At 42.3% G+C, this 19,148-nt stretch overlaps 1 protein-coding gene across 1 annotated transcript in view; it reads right to left on the reverse strand.

Annotated features, from left to right (window-relative positions):
• Nucleotides 1–14,796, reverse strand: part of tmem178bb (transmembrane protein 178Bb) — a gene marked incomplete at both ends in the record, with an annotated part of 169,677 nt that extends 154,881 nt beyond the window's left edge. Inside the window, one exon of the mRNA XM_083935240.1 lies at nt 14,415–14,796. Coding sequence (XP_083791366.1) covers nt 14,415–14,796 — 382 coding nt within the window. The remainder of the gene's footprint in view (nt 1–14,414) is intronic.
• Nucleotides 14,797–19,148: the final 4,352 nt, after the last annotated feature.

Here is a 19,148-nt window from a genome sequence, read left to right on the forward strand (position 1 = left end):
AGGCCATGGCTCTCAGCAGGAAAACGGTGGATTGCTTACTCCAGGTATCGAATGAGTCCTTACCCCAAGTGAAGGAGTTCAAGTACCTCTGGATCATGTTCACAAGTGAGGGGACGATGGAGCGTGAGTTTGGCCAGAGAATCGGAGCAGCGGGCCGCGACCCAACCCTGGATAAGCGGTTGAAGATGAGATGAGATGAGAGATACATATACATACAGTATATACATATACATATCATATACTTTGCTAACCCTAGCAGTTAGCTGCAGAACTTTACTTATTTATTTATTATTAACACAAACCAATACATGTAAATCAACCCAAATAAATTGCCTTTTCAGATGAAAAATCCCTAGCACGGTCTGTTAGCTTGTTGGTAGTGATGAAGAGTTAGCGCACGCTTTAACAAATACATATTCCAAGAGAGATAAACCTCCAGTGACAACAGTAATTCACTAGCAGGCAAAAAATATATGCTAACACTTTGTAAGATATGGTGAAAAAGATATTCACCTCTCACCTCAAAAACACAGAAAATACACAATGAACCAGAACCCACCCTCTGATCTTAAAACAGGGATTGCCCATTGATCTGATGGCCCATTATTCTGAATCAACAAGAGTCAGAGAAATTTCCTATTGGACTGATAGCCCATTTGTCTGACATCCCTGAATCCCAAAAACAAAAGCCCACTGCTCCAAAAGGCTATTTCTTCAAAAATACACTCCAGCCTTACTTCTTTCCAGACTCAAGTTTTTGATTGTTCAATTCGCTGGGTTCTCGATTACACAGATGTTGCTGCTAAATGAGAATTACTATTGTAAATTTGATATTTCATATATATATATAGATATATATATATATATCTATATATATATATTTCTGTTTTCCATATATATATTATCTCTATAATATTGTTGTTGTTAAATAAGTTGTTTGTATGGTATGATGATTCCTAAAGAAAGATTTTTCACAGCTTTTCCTACAAACTCGGTGATATTTTAATGACGCTGTACCAAGCTAAACTCTAAAGAGATTAGATCCTCCGATGTACTTTTGATGACAGGTGAGCAGAGACCTTGTTGGGCTGGTGCTATTTTTCTGCATGTACTTCAGTGACACAGAGTTGAAGAGCCAGCTAATGCTAGCGCTAGCTTGGTTAGCAAGGTGCAACCACCCAATTCTGAACAAGACATTTTAGGCGACTAAGATGCTTCTGTAAATGACCCAGACAAAAGTTAATGTTATATTTGCATTTCTAATATATTAGCTATATTACCTTATTTATATATTACCCCATAAACATGGAAGTTTTATTTTGAAAAATTGTTAACAATCGAAATTTTAAAGAACAAAGTATTGAGAACATGGAGAGTATAAAAGAGCTTAGCTCCAGTCGAGAGGCCAACAAGGTATTAACTGCATTAATTTGTGTCAAATTGTAAGATATTTCTGAGTTTGTTTTCGCTAACCTTCTCGTGCTAACAGAGTTTAATGTAACTTTTATCTTTTAATTTCTGTTCAGCTCTTACACCGTGTTCTGTCAAAGACTGTTGTCCCATTAAGATGTGTTTCCCCTACCTTAACCTGAACCAAACCTTATGCCCTTATCATAGCCATGGAGGAGAGCACCTATCAAAGGATACATATAAAAGGGAAACACTATTTGATGGGATATTACACTTCGATACAACACCGGTGATGAAGGTATCCAGGGCAGCTGGGTCCATCTGCGACTGCAGGACCTGGAGGTCACAGCCGACTTCCTGGTGAAAATACAGTCTGGGTTGTCTTGTGTCTGTGCATTAGTCTCAAGGTGTAAATGGCTGGAGCAGCAGCTTACAGCCACAGTCAGGCAGTCTCTGCAAGTGCATTAATGAGAAGGGCTCTCACATGTGTATGAATAATTTAACTGTTTCCAGGAAGATGAGAGAACCCAGGTGTCGGCTGCTGATGCCACAACAAACTATGTCACACATTAATAACCTCACTCAAATACCTTACTCTGAATACAACATGGCCGCAGGTTCAATTGGTTTAATAGATAGAGCAGGGGTTTTCAAAGTGTGGGAGAGTGAGGAATATATATAGATCATCCTCTACTGGCAGCCTGGATTTACTTACTTTTAATAAGCATTAACGCGGAAAAAACGCACTCACACAGGTATGTTGATTTAAAGGGGATGAGTACAAGTAACGCCTTTTGGAGAGGTGGGGGACGTCAGTCTCAACAGAAAGCCAAAAGTGATAAGAGTGACACTTCACTCATCTTTTGTTTCAAGTCCATATTAGAGTTCAGATAGACAAGGGCTTCTCCCTCTTGCACGGTCTATCACAGGGTGACAGTCAGTAACTTGAAAATGGTCTCCCCGGTTAAGGGAATAATCGATTATTGAAGTTCCCCTTGTATACATGAAAGGGGGTTGAATGGGAAAATGACGGCGTAACTCTTCCTCTGGTACAGTAGGTGGCGCTCCACCAACATACAGCTGCTCTGAATACGGCTTTTTTTCTGGTTCACCTTTGTCTAAATCACAGCCAACTTTTGGACAGAATTACGACCGAAACAGCTCTTCTTGGTAGTGATGTTACTTGCCGTTGTGAAGTCCTCCCTCGGTTAAAAGGTTTCCTGGTTTATTCTACTTCTGAGTCAGAAGTCACTGCTGCGGAGTGGGGAGGGAGTTATAACCCACAGAGCATGATCAGACAGCAAACCCGATAATAATCTGGGAACGCTGTTTACATGTGTGAATAATCGGGGAACTGAAGGGAGTTCTCTAGCTCTTTTAAATGGGGTATGAGAGAGTAAGATATGCCAACATTGCAATCCAATTCATGTCCTCCATATGCTTCAGCAGTGGAGAGCTGATTTCGGCAAGAAATAGGAGCACTTCCTCACGCAACAAACCTTGCCCCGGGACAGCCACCAGACCCCAGAATGCAGCGGCAGCAGCTGTTGAAAGTGAGTGCCCATCTCATTGCAGGGGAAGGAGAAGAGACAAGCATTCATGACAAGTGATTTAATTAGGTTTCCAATTTTTACTGCCTCAACCAGGACTGTACGCAGCTCTTTTGGCATCTACTTGGTCGCCAAGGCCTGGTGATGGATGATACAGTGCTTTGTTGTGGGGTTTACCTTAGACTTAGACTTACTGCCTTAGCTATGCATAAAGCCACGTGATATGATGCTTCGGTGGCCTTGTCATTCATAGTGCTAAATGTCTGGATTACTTTCTTCTGTGACCGCACTTCATTTAGACTGGTCACCAAACTTGGGTGATTGGTCTCGATATGACGCTGGAGTCGACATGGTCTCATACCATCATTAGCTATCACCACTTTGCAAACAACACACTGGCAGTGGAGCATCTTCAGAACCAATCAAAACCCAAACTTTAAATAATCATGGTCATACTTACTTATTTTTTTGCTCGCTCCAGACTCTGACTACTTACTCAGTGTAGCTTTAGGTACTAAAAACCAATCCATTTTGCCTCTGGCATAGCTGAAATTAGCTTTCAATATTGCTAATTTCTTTTATTTTTTTCTCACACCGCAGAGTTGAATCATCCAAAGCTCTCAGTATTACACTTTGACACACACTATTTTCTGTGTTTAACCATTTGTTAACATACTCAGATCTAATTGATTCATCTGTTAATTAATCAGTGTAACAAAATCATATTAGAACTTGATGTAATTTGTCCTTCATTATCTCACAGCTCAAGTTCTGGTTTACAATGGTCTCAACCTTTTGACACTATTTGACAATAGTCACTGTGAATTGACATCATCATAGAGCGACTAAACATTAAGAAATGGAAGACACACTCCTCATTCTGTCTTTACTAGAGACCATCTTGTGATGGGATCACGCCAGCTGCAATACCAAAGGACAGATCTTTTGGTATAGGTAATGCTATCAGGGGCTAGCCTTAAGCAGAGAGGAGGAGCTACAGAGGCCTGGTAAGCTCACTTCTTCAATATCGATTTCAATTTCAATTTTTTATTTATTTTCAAACTTGTAACTTCAGCTCATATCTGTCTTATTGTATTTGTGATTTCTGACAGACCAATTGTTTGGTGTGGTACAGGAATTAAAAAAAAAACTGTAGGGATACAACTACAAGAAACACCATGTCTGATGGCCCGCAATACAATACCGAAAATTGGTGAAAATGTTAAAAAATTAAAAAAATAAATAAAAAAAAGATGCTGATCTGCTTAATAATCATCCAGCAGCCGGTCAGAGTAGAAGTGAAAGCAGAGGCCCCGCCTGCCCTTCACTACTTCCATTTGTCTATTAGATGAGCGGCTTTGCCAGCAGGCTCATTGGTGAGGCACCTTTGAGGCTCCTTTAGACTCCCATAGTGTCTAATTTAGCCCTTACCATGTTATGTGCCCCTGGGGAGCGAGGTAATCCAATCCGGAGCCTCTCCCTGCTCTTTCTGCTTGGACAGGACTGTGATCAGGACCTGAAAGGCCTTTTCCTCACAGAGCAGCACCAGATGGCCCAAGATCACCCAGCCAACACCCCATCCCCAGCTTTTTAATCCTCTTCTCTCTGACATCCTCGTCTCCACAGCCATCCTTGGCTATCCACCCTTCTTTCTTTTCATCCTCTGTCCCAAACCACTTTGTAGTTTGATGCCTCTCTGCTGCTGTTTTATCTTTGCCTCTCTCTCTCTCTCCAGGAGGTTTTCCTTGTGACAGACAGAATAAGAGTCAGTGAGCTGCTCCAACAGCAGGAGGTCACATATTGTGCCCAGTCACAGCATCAGAAACCAAGCTAACATATGCCAACTGTTGGGATTACCAACATGACTTATGTGTTGAATGAGCAGCAGCAATTAGATGCTGCAATGGTAGTGACCTATTTAGAGGAGAGGATGACTGCACAGTAACACCTACAGGTCAACTCAGTACATGTCCTGATCCAATCCTTTTATCTATTATTCACACATGGTAAGCACAACCCTGTTGTGTTAAATGTGAATGTGATGATTAAAATTGAACCCTCATATTTAACTGAAAACGGCCGAAAGACACAATATCAAATGTTGAAACACAGAAATGTCATTGTTCTTTGAAAATGATACGCCCATTTTGAATTTGATTCCAGCAACAGGTTTCAAACAAGCTGTGACAGTGGTAACAAAAGAGTGTTAAAGTTGTGAAATGCTAAAAAGCTGGTGGAACATCTCACAATGAATGATGTTAACTGGAAACAGGTTGGTAACATGATTACCATACCTCCCTTTTGATGTATGCTTGTGCACAACTCTAACTTAAGTGACTTTATGCTTATACTTTATTATGAATAAATGCTTAAGGTCATGAGGCGCGTGAAACTTTGGGGTTAGGTTTTGAGTCCACAATATACTGTTCAAGTGGAAGTTTCATCCAGCAGATCCACTGCTGCATACACTTTTACCAATTAATTGTAGATTGATTCTAGATATACTCCAGGGCCCTATTTCAGAAGGCAGGCTCAACAAACTCTGAGCCTGACCTCTGAGTTGATTCATGCTGAGATGGGAAACTCTGCCTTTTCTGTTCCAGAACAGCTGATCACAGTAACTTCAATCAATACTTTGAGCCTGAACATAAAAAAAAGCATCATCAATGGAGCTCTGATACAATGATTCACCATGGCAATGGGTTAATAAAAGGCAGAGCCTCCATTTTTAATCCTGTGGATGTATATGTATGTATATGGAGAGTGTGCACATTTATCTTTAAAGAAAACAACACATTAAAGTTTAATTCTGTGTTTTCTATTAATTAATCATTTAAAAATGTAGTTGAACATTAACATATATTTAACCTAGAGATATAAGACACAGAGACATGATTGTTGGATCACAATATGATCCAGTAATAAAAGTGTTTGTGATTTGCAGGTTAAAATAATTTAAAATAAAAATTTTAAATGAATTGGAATCTTGGCTCAACTGTTTTAGTGTCTTCATTTCAGCTGCTGTAACAAATGTAGTAACTTTAAACACAGTCAGTGAAATGCTGTTAAAACGCTTCAGACTGTATCAGACTATTTCAAAGAACTCCCTTTAAAACTTTCGTCTGCAGCTGCACCATGATCCTGCTCACTCATGAACATGGAGCTGCTCTCTCTGATATTAAAGGAATTAAGTTTCACTGTTGAGACTGATCACATCACGAGTGAAAGAGACAATTATTCATTGATCTAAATCGTGTGTATAAGTAGTGTCTAAAGCTTGACTCAGTTTTGTGATGTCAGGAATATTGTTTAATATTTATGCTTACTATTCTTAAATATAGTTGCATAGTTAAAAGTACCTGTTATTCTTAGTCAGTGAGAAGAGAAATAGGACTCATTCATCACTAGTAGCATACTTTTTGAAGCTAGCATGTTTCATTTTATATTTTTCATGCCTTAATTTTTTGCTGTACAACCTTGACGACGGTGAAAAAAGTCCAGTCAAAAAAAGTTCTCACAAGCATCCAAGGTAACGTTAGCTAGCTAGCCCATCCCGCTGTTCCTCCTCCTCTCCCAGCAGTGAGTCGAATTTCACCGGCATGAGAGCTGACGGCAGGACTGGAGATGGACGGCTAGCTAGTTTGCTAATTCCGCCATACTTTCATGTTATACTGGTTACAGAAAATGAGCCTTTCTATGTTGTGGCGAATGTGTAGATGAATCATTAAGTTTTTAAATTTCACATCAACTAGCTTACATAGCTTGCTAACTCCCCCATGCTTAGCAGCACAAAGAGAAAACACTGTCGCTATTTCATTAGAATGAAATGGAAAATAAATAAACATTACAAAATCTAACATGAATAAAACTTTAATACGTTAATTTGTCTGGAAACATTATTTCTGTCTGATATTTTCATCCGCAATAAAGACTACAACTCCCATGATCACATACACACATGTGCTACTTCACAATAGTTTTGATGGAGAGACCATGGGTCCTGGTGCTGGAGATTGGTCCTAGTATCAAGTAGTATCAATATTAGTAGAAGCAGCAGTAGTAGTTATCTTGAGTGACCACTTGTGATCTGATCTCATTTACCCACTCTGAATGCAAATAAACATGTACATTATTGCCGTTTAAATGTACACAAAAACATATTTCAATGTAAAATCGTGTTTGTATTGTGAGATGACTAATGACGAAGCACTGCCCACAGTTTGTCTGTGTGCTGATGGTTTTAACTCTCCTCTACCTGATGGCGGTATGTGTGTGTGGTATGTTTAGATTTTCAGGTACATTTTATAACCCTAATAATAAGGTTGTCTACCTGAGGTGAGTTGTGCAGGACAGCAGAGAAAGACGTTTTTAAAGTCTCTCTGAGTTCAGGTCTGGGTATTTAAAAAGTGTCTAACTGGAATCTCTGTGGTTTGAAATCTCCTGCATCCCTGTTTGTACTTTCAGACGTTGCTTTATTTTACTTATTACATTTTCATTCTGCCATATAACAGTCATATTCAGTTATAGAAGAAGACCCAACATGTCCTCATTCTGCTATTTTATAATGAAAGCTTTTAAATAACAAAATAACAGGGGACATGTATTGTGAGGAGTTTATAGAAAAACATAACATATATAAAAACCCCAGGATCAATACCAACTGGGATGTAAGAACAGGAATGTCTGTAGTTATATCCTGTTTGTGAATACTTTTCCTGATACTCTAAGCTTCTCTCCTCTCTGTTTGTATCATTCATGTCTCATAATGCATGTTACTAATTCAACTTCTTCCCCGGAGTTGTTTGTGCTTTGTCGTCTCGCAGGTCTCTGCTGATTGTGGTGGTGCCTGCTGCCGTGGTCCTGCATGATGCTTCCTGCTACTATTATTACTATTATTCATTTATATACTATCATAGGTCTTATAAATTATAACATATGTAGCCATAAAAACACCATCAGTATTCATTCATTCATTCATCATATTTACCACCATAATTATTATCATTGTCATATTCTTTCACCTTAGCTGTGCTTGTTTCTACTATTCTGCTGTATTAACTGCCATAACATATAACTCATATTCACATTACTATAGATATTATTATAGTTACTGTTACTTTTGTGGTTGTTTACATCTCTGGGACTGTCTCTCTGTCCATCTGTTCATCTTTTCTCTCTTTCTCTCTCCTTTTCTTCCTCCCCAACCAGTGAAGACAGATGTCCGTCCTCCACAGAGCGCGATCTGTTCCATGTTCCTGCCTGTTAAAAGGGAAGATTTTCGTTGCCACTGTACTCTACGGGAGAATTGTTGGGTCTATGTAAATCATAAATAAGTCATAGAGTGTGGTCTTTATTTACTCCATACGTAAAGTGTCCTGAGATTACTTTTGTTATGATTTGGCACTGTAAATAATATTGATTTGAATTGAATTGAATTGGATTTAGACACATTTTATGAACCTAAAAATAAGGCTATTGTCAAACAGCGGTCCCAGGGACATCTATGCTGCCATTCTAGGTTGCCTTCTTTAGGCAACTGGGGGTGACAGAGCCCAAGAGTGCCGAGGATAGGAAATAATGTTAAAAAATACAAAAACAGCCAAAATACACAGAGCTACCTGTAACTCAGTTGTGGTAGACAAAGCCAGTGAATGAGTACGTAGTTTAACTTACAATTACACACTACTAAAAGAATGTGGCTACATGAGGTCTAAGTGATCTGGGGCCGTATTCACAAAACATCTTAAGACTAAGAGTAGGCCATAAGCTGCTGATTTATGAGTAACTCTTAAAAATAAGGAGTGTTTCACTCCTATTTTAGGACTCCTAACTCTTTAAGATTTTGTGTAAGTCACTAAGCATTTTAGCGCTAAATGTGGCTCCTAAAGTTTGGAGAGATTCAGTCATAGTGAGCTCATAAAAAGGTATGACTTTAATGACGATGGCATTATATCATGTGGGTTGGGGCGGCAATAGCTCAGTCCATAGGAGACTCAGATGGAAACTAGAGGGTCGGCGGTTTGAGTCCCTGTGTGGACCATGAATGGAGCGTGGACTGGCTGCTGAGGTGCCAGTTCATCTCCTGGGCACTGCCGAGATGCTGTTGAGCAAGGCCCCGAACCCCCAAATGCTCGAGGCGCTGAGCCCCCTCGCTCTGATATCTCTCCATTAATTGCATGTATATTTCATGTGTGTGCGTGTGTGTGTGTGTGTGTGTGTGTGTGTGCGTGTGTTTGACCTGTATAATAATAATAACGGATAAATAAAAGGAATTCTTCTTCTTCTAGAGTTGGTCATCACCAACCAATAAAAATACCCAAAAATAATATCGTACATGGTATGGGCGATACAACTCTCCGCTGTTTGGCCAGGGGGAAAATGCAGCTGCTGGAGAGGGAAGGGAGCATTGACACGCATGTGAATAGTTTTCCATTCTTTTTTTTATGTTTTGGATAGAGATCCCAACTCTAAAATTTCCTCTGATAAAATCTTCTGGAGTCATTGGTCCAGTTTGGTTTTCTCTTCTGTTATGGCAGAGCAGAGGTGTCTGTATCAGCCATTGTTATTCTACCCCTATAATTAAAAAGCTTCTTATATAGGCCTACAGATCCACTGATTGTCTAATAAGCTGCCAGACTTGTCAGTAGGCCCATCTGGAGGACAATAAGCCGAACATACTTGACGAATATGGTTCCATATAAAATCAGAGACACGTTATACATTTTTATTCATGAATCTTAATAGCAACAAGGTAAGCTCCGCCCTCTAGTCTTCTCTTAGGAGTCCCTCCCTCTCCTTAGGAAAAGTTGGTCTCAAAGGTTTTTGGAATAGGTTCTAAGAAACGACTTTCAGTGCGCCTTAGGAGAACTCTTAGCACTGAGATCAAATGTTTTGTGAATACCGAGATCTCAATACGTCCTGGGTGCATTCACACCTCATACACAGACTCAGGACAGATTTTAGATCCAGGTCTGAACAGGACCAGTGGTACGTGTTAGTATGAGTTGTGGTTGGCTGCTGGAGGTCACTGTATCCACTAGCTGATTGTGAGCTGCAAGTCAGTGTTGATCACACTATTGTGCATGTAGAGCACACAGAGATAAACAGTGTTCATCTCCACAGGGCTGTCATTATTGAGCCATCAATGTATTGCCAGATGCATCATGATAACGAACCACGTTGGCCTTTCCCATGCCACTTCTGAGAGCTGGAACAGATCTGACCCCTCTATGGAGGCATTCATCTGATCACTAAGCCCACTAACTGTGCGCTGCCCAGCACTGCAGATGGGAGGCCATCAAGGCCATTGAGGCATCCTCAAAGGAAGGCACAGCTGCAGCACACACAAACACACACACACACATTCAAAGAGTACACACACCCCTCCTCTTCCAGCTTGGCCTTAGACCAGGAGCCTCCATCAGTAACATCAACCTCCCTGTCTCTTTCACACACAACATGCCTGTGTACTATTATTAGCGACAGGAATAAATATAATAAATGGAAACTTGTGTTTGACATGTCTGAAGCACATTTTATCATTAATTTGGACTTTGGTCACAAACATCTCTCCCCTAAAGGAAACAGGAATCAGAACAAACCTAGTCCTGTTCAAGACCACGACAGGCAATAGTGTAATAGTAAGGAGTTAGGATGGATCTATAAACAAGACTGATCTATCTTCTAACATCAAACTAATCAATGCATAGCATTTAGGCAACATTCTGTGTAACTGATCCTGAATCAGCAGCCAGGAACACAGCAACTTGGGAAGGTCTCAACAGGTCTCAACAGCCGGGTCCAAGACAACTCCAAGGCAGGAGATAAGTGCAAAAAGTGGTCTTGAGACCGGACTCAAGTACTACAACCCTGCCAAACACTTTTTCAGCCAACCCAGACCTAGTTCTAGTGCTGGGCTGGTGCTGGTGCTAGTGCTGGTGCTGGTTCCCTGTTGGTTCATCTTGTGAACCTTCTCAGAACCCGTCAGGTTTTCCACAGGATACAGAGCCAAGAGAGCCACGTAATTACATCACTGTACACGTCTGAGGTTTCCTCAGAAACGCCCACTTCAAGCACAACAACAACAACAACAACAACAACAACAACAGTGGACTACAACCCATTTATACTGCTTATCTTATCTCATACAATGGATAGAGATTTCGTTTGAGAATCTTTCATTCAAGGTAATTATCTAACACGTTTTGATTCTTATTGACACTGAATGTAAGATATTAATGTTAGCCTTTGTTGGAAGCTAATGTTAGCCCGATAGCCCTAACGTTAGCTTACCTTACCTAGCACAGACTACCTGTTATTGATCACATTGCAGTTAACATTAATGATCCACTGATTTATGTCTCTATTTGCCCTGTGATGGACTGGCGTCCTGTCCAGGGTGTACACCGCCTCACGCCCGATGTCAGGTGGGATCGGCTCCAGCCCCCCGCGACCCCGACAGAGACAAGCGGTTGAAGATGAATGAATGTATGAATGATTTATGTCTTTACAGGAAACGTCAGAATCAAATGACTGCAGCTGGAGCTGTGTTCATGAAAACTGCCGTTACACACAGACATGTCCATGTTTATGTTTGTGTGGCGAGTTGTTAATAGTTCTTTGATTTTCTGAAAGGAACTGTGTATAATTATTGTGCTTGTTTCGATTAAGCATACTAAAGAACCATGACTCTTTAGAAAAGTTGTTAATTTTGACAAAAAAAATAACAACAATAAATTACACAAATTCTCAAATCACAACATGTTTTAAAGCATGCAAGACTTTGTGGTACCAGTTCAAGACCAGTAGAGAGTTGGTGCTGCTCTGGAACCAGTTTTCCTGGCCCTGAGCAGGTTCTTTGGCTGCGGAAACAGGAAGCACTGGTTCAAGATTAGGCACCAGCTCTGAACCGGCCCTCAAAATGTCTTGGTCGAGAAGGGTAACTCTATTACATAGTTTGTCCACCAGAGGGCACTTGGTTGACTTGATCTTGACCCACAAGAAGATTGTTCATGTTCATGTGATGTGTGATGTGGGCTCCTTAGTGTGAACCAAGACGACAAACTTTACTGGCAAAAGCTAGTTAATACCCACTAGACATGTTCACGCCACCACTGTTACTACTGCGCAGGCGTCAATACTGAATTACATTTCAATCTCCATCCAACAGCTTCACCAGACAGTGAGTAAAGCGACACTTTTACTGTGAGAAAATGCCAATTAATAAAATTACAAACTAAAAACTACACAATCTGACATGTTCACGCGAGCATTATGATCTGAAATGCCAACAACAGGTGTTAGTGTAGTGTGTACATTTTAGAGACACTGCTACACGTATCAAGCTCCATGTTGACATCAGGGAAAGCTTTAACCTTGGTAGATCTTGTTCATCTCATCATTTAGATCGCATCCCTGCTAGAATTTGTTGGATTGTGTTGTTTTTGGTTCAGAAGCCTTTATTAGGGATTTCTCTGTGTAAAAAAATGAGAACGGTGCTATACTCCATTATAATCAGTCTGACACAGTCTGATGCGTGACGTTGAAGCCTACTGACGCAGTATGCCTGTGGTCCGTGAACACGTCTAGTGTATTCACTGGCTTCCCATACAACAACGCATCAAGTTCAAGATCCTCCTCACCACCCTTGCACTGTCGTACCTGGCTGATCTTCTTCATCGCCACTCCCCTACTCCCTCCCATCCTCTGACCCCAACCCCCCCCCCCCCCCCCCCCCCATTACCATGACCATGTACCGGACCCTGGGGGACAGAGCCTTTGCCATCGCCGCCCCTACCCCCTGGAACTCCCTGCACCTCGCCATCCAGAACTCAGACACAGTCCCTTCATTCAAGAGTCAGATTAAATCCCATCTCTTCAGGATCACCTACAATATCTGACAAATCATCCCAACCCTCTCCTTCTCTTAATGGTTGTTTAGCGCTGTAATGTTTTTTACTTGACTGTTTGTTTTCTGTTTGAGTGTTTGTGTGTATTCTGTGTTACGTATCTTTGAGTATTGATAAAAGCGCTATAAGAAACAGATCTATTAGAATTGTTATTATTATTATTAGCATCTACCAACATTACTCCTTTAAACCTTCACAATGGCATTGCATTCCAGACAGACACCTTCTTTTCTTACCTTTCACAATAAAAGCCCTAGACTGTGTAACAGTCGAAGGCATAGTCACAGGCGAGCTGGGCTTTACAAAGAAACTCAAAGGTATTCAGAGTACAATGATTTTGAACACCAGAAAGCATTACATCTTAAGATTTTTTGAAAATTCAAACCGGAAATATGTAGTTTCAAGATTGAATATGAAGAAGGAGCAGAACACCTCCATCTAGTGTCTCAAGATCGTAGTCACAACAACAAAACATAATTCCATCAGTCAGGTTGCCAGGTTTGTTGCTGCGTGTGTCAGAGATCAGCCTGCACCATGTCAGTGATGAATCATACAGGGGAACCACTCATTTACACTAATCAATTAATTTGACAACAGTATTTAACGTTAGCCAGTCTTCAGCTGGAAGTCTTTCTGTGAGTGGAGTGGAATGGAATAGCTAGCTCTCAACTCAAAGTGATTCCTTGTTTTTGTAGCTGAACAACAGAAAACCCTCCACTATTGGCTGCTACCATGGAAAACGGAATGTGATAGAAAGTCTTTGTCAAACCTGTCAAAATATTTAAAATATTAATTCAGACTAAATATATTTTTTTATGGAAAAGCAATACTTTCATTCTGTACCCCTCAAAATGCCCCGTGGGTGTATTTTTTTTTAATTTAGCTTTTAACTAAGATTCTATATATTCAACCTTTAAGCTTAAATGAATGGGGGTGGGGGATTATTACTCCAGCATTTACAATACATTTACATTCATGTGTGAATCCAGCCCGCACAAAGTGATGCATCCGTCGTAAAGGCTTCCTGTGGAATAAAGCTGAACTGAACTCTTGATTGAGGTCGGACACACACACACACACACACACACACACACACACACACACACACACACACACACACACACACACACACACGCACGCACGCACGCACGCACGCACGCACACACACACACACTCGCACACACCTCTTCCTGTCTCGTGCTGAGTGGTTACTGACAAGCCCATCACAGTGAAATGATTAGGCCTGTGTCATTATTTGCAGTTGCAGGAGCATTCGAGCACCACTTCAACTTCAGCATCAGACCTGAGCCTGGGGACAGCGTGCACGTAGCCTGGTCAGCGTCACGATCAACACGCGTCCCTCTTGTGTAAAAAAAAAAAAATGACAACACACAGTGCGTACCCCCAGGCCTGTGGGTACATGGACGAACAGAAAAGCAAGAAAATAGCTCGATGCCCTTGTTCGCCCTTTGGTCAAATTATCAATGAGTGACTGATGTGCTCCACATCTCTACCCTCTTTAGCTCTCTGCCTTGTTCCTTCTTACCTTTCCGCATGAGGTCTTCGATTTCTTGGTCGAAGCCCAGCCGATGGCATTTCCTCCACAGCCCCATGTTGGTGGAGTTGTACTGCCTGCTGCACTCATCCGCGGCGCTCATGGCGAACAGCTGCCGCCGGTTCCGTGCCAGCAGCAGCTTCTCCTCCCAGCGGGGCAGGCTGCTCCGGCTGGCCCGTAGCGGCAGGCTGTTGTTGGGGATGTAGATAAAGCCCGGATCCTTGCGGCGGCTGGAAAAGCTTCGGCACCGCTCCCTGTATCTCCTGGCGTCGGTCTCGTACCAGTGATCGGAGCACATCGCCACGGCCAGCATCCCCAGGGCGCAGAGAGAAAGAGAGAGCCCGGCGTAGAGCAGTAACTTCCCGGCGGCCATGCTCGCGTTCTGTCACAGCCGCATCAGCACCTCGACGGACGGACAGTTCCTCTGCAGCTCCCAGCTCCTTCAGCGCGCATCACCTCCGGAGAGCGGCATCGGGACCATTATCAAGGAGGCAGGTTCGCGCAAAGAGAAAGTCCAGCCTTCCCGGTAACACGGCTCACTTGCGAAATCAAACCGTTAAATCGGTGTATTCCGGTGTTTATGGTGCTGAAGTGACAGCGTCTCTCCTGCGTGCTCGGCGCTGCAGCAGCTCGGCGGAGACAGAGAGGACGCTTATCTCATCTCAAGCCCGGATCTCCAGCGTCCATCCGTCTGCAGGGCGACACACACACCAACATGCACGAAACACATCAGCACAGCAGTCAGAGCTGCAGTCAGAGCTCATTCACACACACAACCCTGAGTGTATGAGCAACACGAAATGGAGCGATGGAGAAAGAAGGGAGCAGTGAAGCTTTAGAAATACAGATGCATTCAGCTGAAGCCTATAAACACAATGTCTCAACCAGCAGCATCATGGTTCTCACATGACTTATCTGTACCTGATGAATCCAGACAGAGCCCTGCAGACCGCAGTCCATCAGCCACACTCAGTATCCCCGGCCCGTTTGACAGGATGACGGCAGCTGCCACAGGTCCGTGCCATGGACCAATCAACAGCAGCTAGTCTGGGGCCAGGGGAGCACCGTGTTAGCTCGTAGGCTACATGAGATCTGATTCAGTCCTAAACTACCAGTAGGCATTCTGTTACTATACTGCTACTGCCGCTGCTATTTATAACCCATGCACTGCTGTTATGTCTTACAATTTCTTGCATTCTAATCCGGTGCATCCTGTAGGCCTACATAATCATGAAGCGAGGAAGTATGAATTTGGAGTTTTCACTGGCGTGCACGCGGGCCTCAATTGTTTAAAAACGTGTGCTAAAGTGCACTCTTGGGAGCCAAAACGAATGCTAAAGTGCCCTCTTGGGAGCCAAAACTTGCGCTAAAGTGCCCTCTTGAAGCCAAAACGTGTGCTAAAGTGTCCTCTAGGAGCAAAAAACATGTGCTAAAGTGCCCTCTAGGAGCAAAAAATGTGTGCTAAAGTGCCCTCTAAGGGCCAAGCCATGTACTAAAGTGTCCTCTTGGGAGCCAAAATGCATGCTAAAGTGTCCTCTTGGGAGCCAAAATGCATTCTAAAGTGCCTTCTTGGGAGCCAAAATGCGTGCCAAAGTGCCCTCTAGGAGCCAAAACACGTGCTAAAGTGCCCTCTTGGGAGCAAAAAACAAATCCTTAAGTGCCCTCTAGGAGCCAAAACGTGGGGTAAAGTGCCCTCTTGGTGCCAAAACGTGTGTTTAAGTGCCCTCTTGGAAGCCAAAATGTGTGTTAAATCACTCTCTAGGAGCAAAAACCATGTGCTAAAGTACCCTCATGGGAGACAAAACGCGTGCTAAAGTGCCCTGTTTGGAGCCAAAACATGTGCTAAAGTGCCCTCTAGCAGCCAAAACGTGTGCTAAAGTGTGCTCTAGGAGCCAAAACGTTATCCTCTCTATATGTGTTAGTCATGTCTCATCAATGCATGTTACTAATTCAACTTCTTCCCCGTACTTGTTTGTTCTTTGTCATCTCTCAGGTCTCTGCTGATCGTGGTGGTGCCTGCTGCCGTGGTCCTGCATGACACTTCCTGCTGCTATTATTACTATTACTCATATAAACTATCATTAGTTTTATAAATTATTATATTTGTAGCCATAAAAAACATCATCAGTAATATATCTTCCTGTATCACAGCTGTTATTACCACTACTCATCGTTGATCATGTTTACCACCATAATTATTATCATTTTCATATTCTATTACCTGTTTTTTTCTACTATTCTACTCATAGACTGTATAAAAAATGGACTTAGCCTCTCCGCCGAGGCCCGTTCTCTCAACTTGATCCAATCATATTCACCTCTGGGAGCCGCCATCTTGTCAGACTTTGACTCCTCCTAAGAGCCTCTTACCAAAAAAGGGCATGTATGTGACGTTGGGGGGAGGGAGATACGTCTGTCTGGGTGACTTTTACAGAATTAGCCATATTAGCTCACATTGGCTCCGCTGCCCGGAAGCTAGGCTAACAGAACATGTTACTAGATAAACAGGAGTGGGAGTCCTGTGTCTCTAGTGGAAAACACACCGGCTCTGGGAGTGAAGTGCAGCCAGCATTTATGATTTAAACTGATATTCAACACAGTTCCATGCTCATAGACTGTAAAACACCGACCCTCACGGCCCGAATCCTCCTGCTGCTCCAGATTAGCATCTAGTGTATCTGTCATTGATAGCAGGCTGTACTGCAAGTCATGGTGCAAGTGCGGCTATTGAATTAGCATAACAGAGCTAACGTTAACACGTGTGTTCCTAAACCATCTGTTTTTACAGTTGATCGAAGAGCAAACCATCTTGTCCCTTATGGAAACACCACCACACAAATGACCACAGTCCAGGTCCAGATGACGAAGTTAGCATGCTAATGATGCTAATCCTGACAACTAGCATCTGAGGAGAAGTGAGGGCTAGCTGCTAGCTGTCACTCAAGAGACCAGGCCCCTAATTATTCATAAACTTTAACCTCCAATAAAATAAAATCTAGCCTGGTACAAAAATATTCACCCTCCTAAGTGTTGTGATGGAGATATGATCTAAACATACAGACTAGAATGTTCTTTTGTCCCAGGCCTTAAACAGGTTTAATGATGCTTTGAAAACGGCCTGTTTAACATGGGGGTCAATGAGAAACTGCTCTATTATGAAACCTGCCCCTAGTGGACACAGAGAGAACTGCAGTTTTGGGCACTTCCTGATTGGATCAACCAGGAAGTCACTGTGGTGGGGGCTTGATACCACTATATTAACTGCCATAATATATAAGTCATATTCACATTACTATAGATATTATTATAGTTACTGTTACTTTTGTGGTTGCTTGCATCTCTCATACCATCTGGGGCGGCAGTAGCTCAGTCCATAGGTGACTTGGCTGGGTACCGGAGGGTTGCCGGTTTGAGTCCCTGTGTGGACCCGGAATGGAGCGTGGACTGGTGGCTGGAGAGTTGCCAGTTCATCTCCTGGGCACTGCTGAGATGCTGTTGAGCAAGGCACTGAACCCCAATCTGCTTGGGGTGCTGGTCCACTGGCAGCCCCCTTGCTCTGACATCTCTCCATTAATTGCATGTATATAGGTCCTGTTTGTGCATGTGTGTGTATTTTGGGCCTGTGTGTGTAACATGAATAATAATAGAGTGAAAACAAATCGAATTTTACATTGGGGGATTAATAAAGTCATTCTTCTTCTCTGTCCATCTGTCTGTCTTTTATCTTTTTCTCTCTCCTTTTCTTCCTCCCTAATCGGTGCAGGCAGATGTCCGTCCTCCACAGAGCTGGGTCTGTTCCACGTTCCTGCCTGTTAAAGGCAAGATTTTCAATGCCACTGTGAGCAGGAGACTGCTGTTGCTGCTCATGGGGGAATTGTTGGGTCTCTGTAAACCTTAAATAAACCATAGAGTGTGGTCTTTACCTACTCCATATGTAAAGTGTCTTGGGATAACTTTTGTTATGAATTGCTGGATGTGTCAATAGTAAAGTGTTCATCACAACAACTTTTAGGTGACCTCAGGGCCTTTCCTGTAGCACCATCCTCTGGACAAACTTCAAACTTTGATCCCCACTACTGGTCAGGCTGTCAGACTCAAATTCATTTATCAATATGTTATCCATGATATTATGCCTAATACTTTTGTGTTGTGGGTACAATACACATTATTTGGCTGTGAAGTATCTGCACAGAAATAAAGCACACCGTTATGTTTACAAATTAAATGATACGTGAGACTTATTGGCTTATTGTCTGTTCAGGTGTAACCCAAGGGCAGAAAAAAAAGTAACTTGTACCCGTGCTGATGGCAGAGGAGCCTGTCCCTGACAGAGTCTGTGCTCATATGTTTCCTGTGAGGCACTAACTCTCTGTTACGCAAGGGAAGCTTTGAAAATGCCCAGAAGAATCTAGCTGTAGTTTTCGGTTTCTTCCTTTCTGGCGCCCTCTTCTGTTAATAAATTGTGAGTAAGACATTATCGAAATTGACTGACTACTGCTGACATGCTGACTGAACAGTCCAAGTGTTATTGAAACATGCAATAAGACCCACATTACTCACAGCAGCTTTACTTGCAGCAATGTATGAAAGGGTGGTAAAATGAGGCAAGTATGTGGACAATATAAATATTACTGAAATATAACTAGTATATAATGTGCAGCTGTGGCTCAGAAGGCAGAGCAGGTCAACCACTAATCAAACAACTGACAGTTCAAGTCCCGACTC

This window comes from Echiichthys vipera (assembly GCF_963691815.1).
Source record: "Echiichthys vipera genome assembly, chromosome: 20".
Lineage (NCBI taxonomy): Eukaryota > Metazoa > Chordata > Actinopteri > Perciformes > Trachinidae > Echiichthys > Echiichthys vipera.